A 15,084-nucleotide genomic window follows, 5' to 3' on the forward strand; every position below is an offset into this window, starting at 1 on the left:
ATTATTATCATTAAATGTTCATTTTTTTACTGTATATTTCCTTTTTGTTAAATTTTCATTTATATTTAATGTTCTTTTTATTTTTAAAGCATTTATTTATAGATTAAACAGTACATTAGACATGTACTGAAAATAAATAAAACATTATGCTAAGTGAAATAAACCAGTCAGAGAAAGATAAATATCACATGATCTCACTCATTTGTGGAATATAATGAACAACATAAACTGATAAACAAAAACAGATCCAGAGACAGAGAAGCATCGATCAGACCGTCAAACCTCAGAGGGAAGGTAGGGGAGGGTGGGGGGGAAGGGGGAGAGATCAACCAAAGGACTTATATGCAAGCATATAGGCCTAACCAATGGACACAGACAACAGGGGGGTGAGGGCATGAGTGGGGGAATGGGGGGGGAATGTGGGGATAAGGACACATACGTAATAAAAAAAGAAAAAAATAAACATTAAAAAAATAAAAAATAAAGGTTAAAACAGGGAATCATTTGGGCATCTGGAATGCATTAATTCAATTTACATTATTCTAATGGGGAAAAATGCTTCGGTTTTCATACATCTGTCCCAAATGAATAACGTTTGAGAACCAAGGTTCCACTGTAATTATAAATCATTTGAATCTATATTTGATTACATATATTACACACATAAAACCTAAAACATTTCATCTGATTCATCACATTTAATGTCCAATAGTTCTTTCTCATGTATAAAAGATACTTCATGTACCAATAAATGGATAATATTGTAAAGAATTTTTCCCACTTTTAAAAGTCAAACTTTATTAAAGAATCTTTAAGGCAGTCTAAAATATTTTATTAAACCAAAATATTATAGTAGCATCTATTTCTCTAAAAATTGATTGCTCAGAGGTGGACATTATTTTACCATGTAGATATTTCTGCCATTACAGAATTTTACTTGAAATTTCTGGTCAAAGTATAAGCTAGGATATAGCAACACCTTTAATTAAAATTATAGAAAGATTGCTTGCAAACACAGAAACCTGAACTTTTGAATGTTTTCCTGAATGAACGTTTGGGTGTAAATGAGACTCACCGTGGCTCCCACTTCTTTGGCCTTATCTATCGTTTCCATTGCCAGCATGTGATCAAGACCAGGGTCCAATCCCAGTTCACCAATGACTGTGATGCCAGCATCGTCCACACTACAACAGGTGAAAACAGGAGGAAGAAAAAGTTGAATGTGAAATAAAAATAATGCGCCCAGCCAGCATGGCTCAGTGGTTGAGTATCAACCTATGAACCTGGAGGTCATGGTTTGATTCCCAATCAGGGCACATGCCCGTGTTGCGGGCTCAATCCCCAGTAGGGGCATGCAGAAGGCAGCCAATCAATGATTCTCCCACCACTGATATTTCTCTCTCTCTCTCCTTCCCTGAAGTCAATAAAAAAATTTAAAAATAAAATAAAAATAATGCCATGGAGCTACTTTCTTGAAACTGAACTTACCTCTTTTCTAATTCCTTTAGTGCCGGTGTGATGTAGCTTGCCGTGACCATGTTAACTTTGCTTTTGATGCATGCCTTGGCCACAAGAGGATGCAATACGTAAGGCAACAAGCTTAAAAACAAAGGGAGGAGCCAATCAGAAACTTTCTTGTCCAACCCTATCTTCTATGTACCTTGAAGCACCAAAGCGGAGACATTGCTCCGATTAATTTACTAAGAGATGATCAGTGACTCCTTGAGGACTATAGAACACATGCATCCTGTTATCACATTTAAAACTCCCCACAATATGACCTTCACCTAACTTTGCTATTTTTCTCCCTCCATCTTCTTTATAAACCATATGTGGGAACCAAAGAAGCCATTGTAACTCTCAACTCCCAGCCTTTACTTTGCCATCTCTGAACCTTTACTCACTGTGTCTTCCACATGGAATGCTCCCTTCACCCTCATCCCCCACCCCCCACCCAGGCCATTCCCTCTTTAAAGAAATGTCTAAACAGTTATCTCTTCCAAGAAGCTTTCCCAGATTCCCCCAAAGCCAAATGTCCTTCCTCTTCAGGTACCCAACTATTTTTTATAACATTAGGTGGGATTTATTTCATCCATCCTTATATTTCTATTATATCCTGTTTAGAGCCCCCTACTAAAAGGTAAGGCTGTTGTTCTTTTCACTTTCACATTTCTCAAATGACTGTCAGGAAGGGGTGAAATTTAGTCTAGGTGGCCTGTGTGTTACATTAAAGAGTAGAGTCTATGAAGGGCCAGGGTGGAAGATAGGTTTTAATGGTATTGCCTGGTGTAAAGCCTATCAGAATGGCTAAAAGGTTATATACTGAGTGAAAAAATGAAGATGTACTTAAAACTCAACTTAAAGTGGGTTTTCTAGAAATCTGGTTTTGGTGTTTTAATTTGGTGCTGGCAATACACAATCACAAAAAAATGAATTTCTATAAATGTTTATATAAATGAGTATATTCATATTCTATCCATGAAATAATAAAACATACTGTAACTTACTTAACACTATTTAAGTTCCACTAGCTTATTGCCTATTTGATAAAGCATTCTACATAGTAACCATGAAAATATAAATACAAACTTATAAACACATTCACACTATGTCCATGTATATGTCAATGTCATCCTGCATACTTGAGATTTTCTCTCTTTCACATAAAACATAATTTCTTAGACTCTACTCCTGCTCAGGTCAATAGAATAAGTATTGTTAAATAGACTTATTATCATGTAGAATAAAATTATGTACATATTTTGCCAGTATCAATAGGAAGCCCTTGATCTCTATTTCCTGGCTTTTTCAATCCAAAGAAGTTATTACTGAAAGTAAAGAGATGGAAAAAATATTTCATGCAAATAAAAAAAGCTGGGATAGCTTATATCAGACAAAATAAAATTCAAAATAAAGGCCATAATGAGATACAAAGAAGGCCACCACATAATACTAAAGGGATTGATTCAACAAGAGGATATAACCCCTGTAAACATATGTGCAACCAACATAGGAGCAACTAAATATATAAAGAAATTATTGGTAGACATTAAGTGAAAGATCAATAGCAATACAGTAATAGTAGAGGTTTTAACACCCACTGACATCAATGGATAGAGCTTCCAGACAAAAAATCATCAACAAGGCAACAGCAATCTTAAACAACACACTGGATTAGATGAATTTACAGAACATTTTATCTCAAAGTAACAGAAATTACACTCTTCTTAAGTGCACATGTAAATTTCTCAAAGATAGACCACATGTTAGGGCACAAAATAAGTCATAACAAATTTAAAAAGATTAAAATTATATCAAGCATCTTCTCTAACCACAATGATATAAAACTAGAAATTAATTACAATTTAAAAAAAAACAAAAACAAAAGGCTAAACATGGAGGCTAAATAGCATGTTATTAAACAATGAATGGGTTTCCAGTGAGATCAAAGAAGAAATAAAAAGCTGCCTGGAAATGAACTAAACTGAACACACAACCACCCAAAATCTCTGGGACACAGCAAAAGCTGTCCTGAGAGAGAAGTTCATAGCAATATAGGCCAACCTTAAGGAGCAAGAAAAAAAATCAAACAATCTAACCCTATACCTAAAAGAAGTAAAAAATAAATAAATAAATAAATAAAAATAAACAAACCCCAGAATAAGTAGAAGGAAGGAAATAATTAAGAGTGGAAATAAATGACATAAGAGACTAAAAAGGCATTACAAAAGATCAGTGAAACCAAGAGCTGGTTCTTTGAAAAGATAAACAAGATCGATGAACCTCTAACCAGACTCATCAAGAAAAAAAAAGAGAGGTTCCCAAATAAATAAAATCAGAAATGAAAGAGAAGAAGTAACAACTGATACAACAGAAATACAAAGGATTGTAAAAAAAAAAATACTATGAATAACTATATGCCAACAAATTGGACAACCTGGGCAAAATGGAACATACAATCTTCCAAAACCAATTCAGGAAGAATCAGAAAATTTGAATAGACCAATTACAACTAAAGAAATTGAAGCAGTAATTTTAAAAAAACCTCTTTTTATGAGGCCAGCATTATCTTAATTCCAAAAACAGATAAAGACACTACAAAGAAAGAGAATTACAGGCCAATATCGCTAATGAACATAGATGCTAAAGTCCTCAACAAAATATTAGCAAATTGGATCCAGCAACATATTAAAAAGATCATACACCATGACCAAGTAGGATTTATTCTAGGGATGCAAGGCTGGTACAATAGTCACAAATCAATAAACATGATACATCACATAAACAAAGTGAAAGACAAAAATCACATGATCATATCAATAGACACAGAAAAAGCATTTGACAAAATTCAACACCCATTTTTGATAAAAACTCTCAGCATAATGGGAATAGAGAGAGTATACCTCAACATGGTAAAAGCTATACATGACAAGCCTATAACGAACATCATACTCAATGGGACAAAAACTAAAACCATTTCCCTTAAGAACAGGAATAAGACAGGGATGTCCACTTTCGCCACTCTTATTCAACATAGTATTAGAAGTCCTAGTCACAGCAATCAGACAAGAAGAAGAAATAAATGGCATACAAATGGAAAAGGAGGAAATAAAACTCTCATTATTTGCAGATGACATGATATTGTACATGGAAAACCCTAAAGACTCCACCAAAAAACTACTAGATTTAATAAATGAATTTGGCAATGTAGCAGGATACAAAATCAACAGTCAAAAATTAATGACTTTTTTATACAGCAATAAAGAATTCTCAGAAAGAGAAACTAAACAATATATCCCATTTACCATTGCAACAACAACAAAAATAAGATACTTAGGAATAAATTTAACCAAGGAGGTAAAAGACTTATACTTAGAAAACTACAGGATGTTGAAAAAAGAGATAGAGGAAGATATTAAAAAATGGAAGAATATACCCTGTTCATGGATTAGTAGAATTAACATCATTAAAATGTCCACACTACCCAAGGCAATCTACAAATTCAATACAATCCCTCTTAAAATACCTACAGCATATTTCACAGATCTAGAACAAATACTCCAAAAATTTATATGGAACCAAACAAGACCCCAAAAGCTGTGGTACATTTATACCATGGAATACTATGCAGCAGTAAAAAAGAAGAATCTCTTCCCCTTTGAGACAGCATGGAGGGACCTGGAGAGTATCATGCTAAGTGAAATAAGTAAGTCAGAAAAAGACAGGTATCACATGATCTTACTCATATGTAGAATCTAAGAAACAAAATAAACTGAGGAATGTAGTGGATCCAAAAACACAGAAGCATGGAACAGAGTGTGAAATCTCAGACGGAAGGTTGGGGAGAGTGGTAGGTGGGAGGTAATCAAGCAAAGACCTTGTATGCATATAAGCATAACCCATGGGCACAGACAATAGGATGGTGAAGGCCTGGGCTAGGGGGTGGGAGTGGGCAGGAGGGGGTTAATGGGGGGAAATTACATATGCAATACTTTCAACAATAAAGATTTTTTTAAAAAAAAATTTAAAAAGCTCAAAAAAAAATACCACTGGGACTTAAAATAAAGGAAATCTTACGTTTTGCAACAGTATGGATGGACCTGGAGATTCTAATACTAAGTGAAATAAGGCAGTAAGAAAAAGAGAAATACCCTATGATCTCACTTATATGTGGAATCTAATGAACAAAATAAACTGGCGAGCAAAATAGAAACAGAGGCAGGGATACATGGAACAGACTGACAGCTGAAGGAGGGGAGGGTGTTGAAGGGCTAGATGAAAGAGAGTGAAAGAATTAAGCAAAACAAACAAACAAAACAACCAACCCCTTAAGTATATAACACAGACAACACTGTTGTGATAGCCAGAGGGAAAAGGTAGTGGGAGGTAGCTGGGTAAAGGTGGGGAGATTTGTGACAGAAAGATACTTTGCTTGGGGCGAGGGATGCACATGCCAGTGGGCAGATGATGTTTGGTTGAGTTGTACACTTGAAACCTGTACGGTTTTGTGAAGCAATGCCATCCCAATAAATTCAATTAAAAAAAAAGAAGAAAGATAACATGGTTAAATTAATAGCTATTTATTTAAGCCCAAGAAAATTAAATTTAAGTGAAACCCATTAACTTTTTGTGTTGTAGTATATTTTTGGAAGATTAGAATACTTCAATAATGTTCATTATTTAATCCTTTTGAATACTTAGAAAAATCATATTAAATTTTCAACACTCCTTAAAAAATTCTCTATAAATAAAATAAATTAAAAAAATAAATAATGTAAGAATTGTCTAACCATGATTCTGTACATCTGAAACCAATACAAAATAATACTAAAAATAAAATGTAATTGAGAATAAAAACATAAAAGAATTATTACTAAATATGGAAATAATTTAAAAGACAATGAGCAAAATACTTGCAAAATGCTTTGTTGAAAAAGTATTAATAGAAAATGAAGAATTACATCATCTGAAAGGTTAAGTGGAGACTTTTTGTCACCTTCCGATCATTGAAAACTTGCCTACTAAAAGTGTTATCTAGATCTAATATTTTTTTTTATTTGGCATTAATTGCACTAACGGCCCGTGGTCGCCAAACTGTGGCTCGCGAGCCACATGTGGCTCTTTGGCCCTTTGAGTGTGGCTCTTCCATAAAATACCACAAAATACCACAAAATACCACGTGCGGGTGCGCACGTACAGTGCGATTGAAACTTCATGGCCCATGTGCAGAAGTCGATATTTTGTGGAAGAGCCACACTCAAGGGACCAAAGAGCCGCATGTGGCTCACAAGCCACAGTTTGCCGAGCCGCAGTTTGCCGACCACTGCCAGACTAACCTAATAATATGTTGAGAACTAGAATGATAGAACTTTGATTGATGGTGCTTTTTTAGACAAAGGGATTAGAGTTCATACCTGATTGTTTATGTGATATAGTAACTAGCCAGGGGCCATAACTCTAACTCAATTAATTCAAATACTTAGAAATACTACTTGTAAAAACATACACAAAATACAAATGTAATTTTCAAAGCAACATATCAAACTTGATTAATATTTACTTTAAAACATCAAAAACTAAAATTGAAACATTCAAACCAAAAAGATTTGATACATCATTATATATTTTTTGTGAAACATATCCCTTATTTTATTTTGGTAGTCACTGTGCTTACCTCAAAACATTCTTTCTGCAACTTAAAATAAGTTATTTGAGGAACATTACAGGATAACCATGTTCCACAGCATTATCACTATTCAGCAGGGAAACTCAATCAAGAAACATTAAATATAAAACAGATTTTGCTAATGCTAACTTTCATGAAAGGCTACCAGTTTGCTAAATTTTAAAATTAAGGAAAGAGAAATAACACCACCAACAAAATACGCAACAATCATTTCTTGCTAAATACTAACCTGATGACAAGATGCTGTTTTGCCACCAAGGAGGACAACTTCTCTTCCTGTTTACTGATGTCCATGATAACAGGATTGATATTATATTTCTTGCCTAACTGCTCAATTTGATTCCTTAGGTCAGAGCCTATTTCAAGAATAAAGAAGCCCAAATTTTAGATTTCCCTCTACTAGTCAGAGAGCAAACACATTTTAATATCTCCAAAGTAATTTTTCAAAGTTTAGAAACAAAAGTCATTTAAAATTCACAAGGGAAACATGGAATTGGTTTTTCTTCTTCTTCAAATATCAGGGCTCATTTACCTACTGTTATTTCTATGTTGTTATCTCTTGACAGGTATTCCAATACAGGCTCGGATACATAACCAGTTCCAAGGACCAAGACCTTTTTCTTGGTGCCCATTGAAAGTGACTGAGCACGTTCCCTATAAAAATCAATAGAAAGGCAGGGTAGGGGTATCATTTAACAACAACAACAAAATTAAATAATAGAATCTTGCTGGCAACAAACCAAACTAAAAGTTAACACTATGAAGCAATAATTTCCCCACATTATTCATAAAAAGAACCTCAACGGGAGTTCCCTACACTAACATTTTTCATTGATTATTTTAGATTTTGTACAATGGACAACAGTCCCTGACATCTCTGCGGTGTATGTTCACAGGCTTTCATGCATTTGCCTAGCGAGGCACAGACGCTGGACCATTGACTCTCTTACTCACGATTGAGTAACTTGGTCTCACACTTTGTCCTCCCAGGGGACGTGATTCAAAATCATGCTAGAAGCTTTACCATGGAAACCTTATTTACTCCACACAAAATCCGAGATTGTTATTATAATCCATATTAGACATTTGTTTGGCTGTTTATCTTTAGGATCACTTGACAATAGTTGAAACCATAACTTTGAAATCACAAATGTCAGGGTTCAAATATAGAAACCTAAGAGAAGTTACCACACAGGAATTTAATTCTTGAACAGTTCATTTTGTTCAGAATTTGTACTTTCCTGACAGATAACTCTTTGTCTTTCCAACAAACTATGATCTCCAAGACAGTGATTAAGTCTTACTCATCTTTATAAACCCATTGATTCTCAGTTTAGTTTGTCTTAAATACAATAGGTACTCAATAAAGGCCTTCTGAATCAAATTCCCAGATATCAATGTACAACCATGGAAATGGCCTGGTGCCAGGAACTTAAGCAGCAAGCTCTATTGTTTAGCTCTTTTAGACCAGGATATCCCTCACACTTGAACTTTTTTTATTAATTATGATTGAATAAAAATAACTATAAATGTAAAATGTCCCTATCTCTCATCAACCCAATACTTATATTACTGATGAGGGAAGGTCTTTAACTTCTACCCCCATTCCATACCATCTCCCAGAAAATATCACTATTTTATTTGATTATTGGATATGCTTCCTAATAACACTTCCTACAATGTATATAATTGAAACATATTTCGATGTCTAAATGTGGTGTTCAAAATAATTTTTTTTAAAAAAATTGCACCTAGATTCTAATACAGTTCATCTCATCAGCACCCCCCCCCCCCCCAACACTCCAGGTTAATAACCTCTGTGTTAAGTGATAAAGATAACATAAGAATAAGGCAGGATGCAAGATAATTAAATTTCCTTCAAAATTCAATCTTCATATTACTCTCTTGGCACTAGATTCCGCTAGGGAAGGAAGGCAGGAAACCCTAGTGACTGGAGCCAAGTAGACCTGCTGCCACATGAAATAAGGTGTGTAAGAGTGAAGATGCCATCGTCACTGGTCACGTTAGACATGGCATTAGGATTAGTATGAGATCATCAGGTGATGAGAATCAAAAGACACAGGGAGTATAAAAAAACAAATACACATGACGTTTCCCCAATAATTAACTCTCATAAGGGGTTGCAGAGTTAGCTTTTTAAAAAAAAAACACAAATTATACACTCTTACTGTCTTATGCCAAAATATTTCATTGAAGCATTAACAAGTAACTACAAGCAAATACATGGAAAAAGCATAACAGATCTGCGCAGCGCTCTTCATTTACCTCTTGTAGAGACAACAACTGAGAAAGAAGATAAGACAATCTGTTTGCATGTGTATTTGTTATGAATTTCCCCACTCTGCTTTCTCCTGAGCATTCAGTGCATGGGTTATTTTGTTAGATGGGAATAGACCAGTGGGGAGCAGAGCTAAACGCAAACCAAGTGTACTCAGCTGAAGTGGACTAGAACATTCCAAAGAAATGTCAACGTTTTCAAACTTTGAGTAGGAAAAGCAGTTGAGGGAACGAGGGCCTTAGCTAAGTGCCTTCCTGTGAGAACTATTCTCTTGGGCAGACTTGTCACGGTACTTTTTGGCACCTTCCTCCTAGGAAGAATCCCTGGGAAAACCGACTTCTGATCATTTTCTTTCTTCACAGCTTCTACTCTCTAAACCAAGAGCCCACTTTCCTAAATATTACACTACACAAAAGAGTCCAAACCCTCAACTAAAAACTAGACTGAAAGCACCTCAGAAAGAGTTAGTTTGCTCACTGTCCTTCAAGCAAGTCACAGAGGCATGACAATAGGCAAAGTGCTAGAGAGGGGGGTTCCCACAAAGGATGGTCTTTTGGACTTATGTTGGTTTGCATACAAATCTACACAGAATAGGATACAGCCCAACACTGTCCCAGAGAAAATAATTCACACTGGTTTCGACCAGTCACTTAGTTTGGGTGTCCTATATTTATAGGCATTTTCAAATTTTTCCTGTTGTATAAACCTAGTTCTTCTGAACTCACATTGAAACATTAAAAAGTACTCATCAGATCCAAGATAAGAACAATGCTTACCTGCTCTCTCGGAGTTTCTGGATATATTTATACTTATCAGTCAAAATACCGTTGGATGTAATCACTGCCTAAATGTATATGACACAAGACATTTCTTTAATATCCACATATTAGTCCCACAAACATGGGCTCATGATTGATAGAGAAGAGACAGAGACATGGGGAGGGAGGAAGGGAAGGGAGACGGGACGGGAGGGGGGGAATGGCAGTGGGGAAAAGTACACTCATAGAAAAAAATTATTTTTAGAACTTACATCTCTCACCACAGGAGAAAAATTCTGACTTTCAAGAGGCTGTGTTGCATCTGATAATATCTGAAAGGAAGATGAGATTGGTAAGAGATAAATGACATTGGAAGGAAGGCTTCTTGGCATTTCTATTCATATTACATTAGTCAAAAGAAAAAGGAATTTAGAAAAGTTTCTAAAGATCAATAATTGGTAATGAAGATTTCTGCAAGCAGTGAAGTCTGCCCCCAAACACATGCTATTTCTCAATTTTAAAATTAAATCTGATTAAATTCATCTTTACTTACTGGAAACATGAAAAACTCAGAGACACCCCCCCCCACACACACACACACACACGATAGATGTGTCATATTGAGCATGTAGGCAAGTATCACCACAAAGTCTATAGCCTCGCTCTGGGGGCTTCCTTCACATTTCAAAGGTTCGGGCAACAAGCCATCAAGCCCCAATAGGAAATCTCCCTCAAGTCAATATTAGTTCTGAATATAGACACATCAGCTTTTCCAAAGTGTTAGGGAAAATGACTTCAAGAAGTAGGTTTCAAAAAGTCATCCACACTCTTCCCTTTATTTTGCAAGAATGAGTCAGATGGCCAACAACAAAAACAACGTCACTCATTTTAACATCCTAACACTTTTCTTGGTCTCCTCTTTTCTTACAAAAAATCCCACTCTAGAATAGACTGCCAAGGGGTAAAGATCATATAAATCAGTATTGTTGCTTCTGGTGGTCAGGATGTTAGGGTTAATGAGACAATCCATAGGTTAAATCTAGAGCACTCACCCAACTAAGAAAGAGCAAACTGAACAGATGCTGGCATGGGAGTATTTACTTTCTGCATTAAAATACACATAAAACTACTGTCATGTATCTAAAACACAAGACACCTAGGCTATCTATTCATAGGATAGGGGCATTTAAATTATATATATATATATATATATATATATATATATATATATATATATATATATATATATATGATAAGCCAGGACATACTTTGGGAAGTTCATGGAATTAACACACCTAGGGTCCTCCCACTGCCTCTTTCTCCCAGGCACCCTTGGAGTGCTCCCTTCTCAAGCTGACTCCTCTACCTACCAAGCCTATCTACAGATCGGAAACCATTAGTAGATAAAAAAATGAGGCTTGACTTTCACTCTGCATATGGTCAAACCACTGAACTCTTGTGTATCTTTCCCTTATCTGGGTTCTTTCTCTATTTTTCTACAGTCTTTCTGTGGCCTTACTGGGATCATGGGAACTACCTCTCACCTTTTTTCCTTTCAATTAAATCACAAAACTGATTGTTTCACTGTGCCTACGTAAACTAACTCAATATCTTCCCCTTGCCTTCAAGATAAAGTCTCTTGAAGTGTCCCTAAGTGTCCCACAAGGTTCTCCACAAGCTGGTGCTGCCTCCCCACCTCAGCTCTCCCTTTTGCCTCACACCCAACTCTTCAGACCCATTAACAACATGGAGTTACTGCTCCGGGTCATGCTTCTGTATGCTTCTGTGCTAGCCAGGTAAATGCCTCCATGCTGTTCCTCTACCTGGAGCTCCCACTTCCTCCTTCCTCCGAGGTACAGCTGAAGAACTGTCTCAGCTGTGAAGTCTACCAAAACTGCCCCTAAGCACACCTTGAAGGTAGGAACTGTACTTGGCATCCTACCATATACCTGCTACATCATAAAATGGTAAATATTCAGTGAATATATCAGTAGATATATGAAATAAGTATTTAAAGTTTAATGGGCTTTTCCCCAAGAAAACTAATAGTTGTCATGAGTTCACTTAAAGAAAGGCACACATGTCAGACAACCAAACGCTACTCAATCCACCCGTTACACACGTGCAAGCACAGGGTCCTGAGCATATGGGAAGCCATATCACTTTCACATAGAGCTTTGAGAGCTCATCACTCTTTTCTTTCTTTTCTTTCTTTCTTTCTTTCTTTCTTTCTTTCTTTCTTTCTTTCTTTCTTTCTTTCTTTCTTTCTTTCTTTCTTTCTTTCTTTCCTTCCTTCCTTCCTTCCTTCCTTCCTTCCTTCTTTCTTTCTTCCTTTCTTTCTTTTTGTTAAGTTTTTCCATAGATTTTTTCCACAGATTTTTAGAGAAAGTGGAAGGGAGGGGGAGAGACGTAGAGAGATAAACATCATCAATGTGAGAGAGACACATTGGTTACCTCCCACACGAACCCAGCCTGCAACCTAGGTACATATCCTTCACCAGAATCAAGCCAGGACCCCTTCAGTTCATGGGCCAATGGAGACCTCATCACTCTTGCCCAAATTAATTTCAAGCTATTTCTTCTGATGTTAAGACCCTTTCCAATATGCAACAAACATACTTAACCCTTACTTCAATCAGAATCCCTACGTTAAATTAACTCCCACCTTTGCTCTCCTGTCTCCATCACATATTGTGCCTCCCACTACCATGCAAAGGAACAGATACTATACATCTATCAAGAGCCAGCTCAAATGTCACCTCTTTCATAAAAGCTTTCCTAACTGCACCCAACAGGACAGAGCCTCTCCCTCCACAACTTCACTGCCACCTTTCTAATGATTGTCACATTCTACCTGATGGCTGGTTTGCACACTTATCTCATCCCCTTCTGGACCTCATGCTTCTATAGGTCAAAGCCTGTGTTTTCATTCTCTCCATCCATGTGTGTGCCTTGTTCCAACAGATAGTAAATATCTATCGAATTCAACTAAAACAAAAATTCTATGTTGGTACAAAATAATAGTATGTACCCTGCAATGCTACAAAAGCTATATGGACCTTAAGTCAAGAAGAAAAATCTGGGGGTGGGGGGGTGGGGGAAGACAGTGCATATACTTTAAATACAGTTTACATACAATTATCAGAAGAGATCACAGACAATATACTTAATATTTTAGTGGTAAACTGACACATATATTTCAACACTACAAAATACAGACAGTCATCAACATTCACAAAGGTTCAGTCTTCAAGATAGCACAGAAATAAATGCCCCCAAGGCAAGCCCACCAAGCTGTTTAGAGGGCTATCTGATATAATAAAAGCCTAATACGCTAAGTGTCCAACCATTCGTTCCACCAGTCACTATGACGCGCACTGATTACCAGGGGTCAGACACCCCGACTGGTAGGTTAGCTTGTCGTTGGGGTCCAGCCGATCAGAACTGAGCAAGATGGACTGGACACACCCTGGAGCCCTCCCGCGGTCCCTCCCCAGCCGGCCGACCTTCCGTGGCCCCTCACCAGCTGGCCGGCCCAATTGGCCCCGATCGGGACTGGGCGAGATAAGCCAGACACACCCTGGAGCCAACCTCCCACAGTCCCTCGCCGGCCGGCTAATTTCTCGCGGTCCCTCCCCGGCCTCTAAAATGTTTCTTCCAATTAATTTCCTCTCAATGTACACAAATCCATGCACCGGGCCTCTAGTCTAACTGACCGGACGATCAGTTGACCAGTCACTATGACGCGCACTGACCACCAGGGGGCAGATGTTCATGCAGGAGCTGCCCCTGGTGGTCAGTGCACTCCCACAACAGGAGCACCACTCAGCTGACCGACGGTAACCAGAGGCAGGGCTCATGGCTGGTGAGTGATGCTGCGGCGGCGCAAGCCTCTCCCAATCGGGACTGACTGGGCGCGAGCCCATGGTAGGTGCAGCGGGGCCAGGGTAAGCAGGCAGCAGGCAGGAGCAGCAGGAGGTGTTGGACTGCTGGTTTCGGCCCGATCTCGGCAGGCCGTGCGGAGGGACCCCACTAGTGCATGAATCCATGTACTGGGCCTCTAGTTGTGGTATATAAACAAAAATAGTGTGACAGAACATTCAAAATGGTGGCAGAGTAAATGGAAGCTACACTGACAATCTGCTAGGACCAAACTGGAAATACAACTAAATTACAGAAAAAGCACCCTGACAAATCAACCGAAGGCTAGCTGGAGTGACACCTGATAACCAAGGACAGAAAGTGGAGACCACATAGAGACTGGTAGGAAGTGCAGAGGCATGAGAAGGCTGGCTGGGCTCCCACAGACAGTAGCTGAAGTTCCAGAGGGATATCTCAGCTGGAGGGGGGGAGGGGCAGTTTCCCACTGAGAACTCTGGGGTCTAAACTCCAAGCTTGGCTCCCCAGCCCAGAGAACCAGAACTGAGAAGGGATCCAACAGAATATCTGGCTGTAAAAAGCATCAGGGCTGCTCTCTGCCAGCCAGAGACAGAGAGTAATACTGGCACCCATTTAAAGAGTCAACACACAAAATTTTGTGTGCAGCCACTCACCTTGGGCTCTGGCAGAGGGAAGGCAGAATGGACTGGAGTTGTGTGAGCAGAAGCCAGGGTTGGGGGCTCTAGGGTTGGAACTCGGAGGGCAGCCACCCAAGTATCCTGTGCTGAGTCATTCCCTCATGCTGCAGGCCTTTGTTGGAAGACCACTCGCCTTGCCCTGTGGTCTATAACCTGAGGCAAACTAAGACTCTGAGAATAACAATCAAACTACAGGCAGGGGCAGATCTTTGGAGGTTTTGTGTCTTTGGCTGATTTCCTTCTGGGCCCAGGGCTAGGAAAAGC

At 38.1% G+C, this 15,084-nt stretch overlaps 1 protein-coding gene across 3 annotated transcripts in view; it reads right to left on the reverse strand.

The window, feature by feature from the left end:
- Positions 1–15,084, reverse strand: part of AASS (aminoadipate-semialdehyde synthase) — a 76,560-nt gene that overhangs the window by 21,462 nt on the left and 40,014 nt on the right. For all 3 annotated transcript variants that reach the window (XM_059711670.1, XM_059711669.1, XM_059711671.1), the window contains 6 exons: positions 10,516–10,575; positions 10,262–10,329; positions 7,719–7,840; positions 7,416–7,542; positions 1,489–1,599; positions 1,076–1,184 (listed from right to left, as the gene is read on the reverse strand). In XM_059711670.1, coding sequence (XP_059567653.1) covers positions 1,076–1,184; positions 1,489–1,599; positions 7,416–7,542; positions 7,719–7,840; positions 10,262–10,329; positions 10,516–10,575 — 597 coding nt within the window. The remainder of the gene's footprint in view (positions 1–1,075; positions 1,185–1,488; positions 1,600–7,415; positions 7,543–7,718; positions 7,841–10,261; positions 10,330–10,515; positions 10,576–15,084) is intronic.

The sequence above is a fragment of the Myotis daubentonii genome, chromosome 10 (assembly GCF_963259705.1).
Source record: "Myotis daubentonii chromosome 10, mMyoDau2.1, whole genome shotgun sequence".
In the NCBI taxonomy this organism is placed as follows: Eukaryota; Metazoa; Chordata; class Mammalia; order Chiroptera; family Vespertilionidae; genus Myotis; species Myotis daubentonii.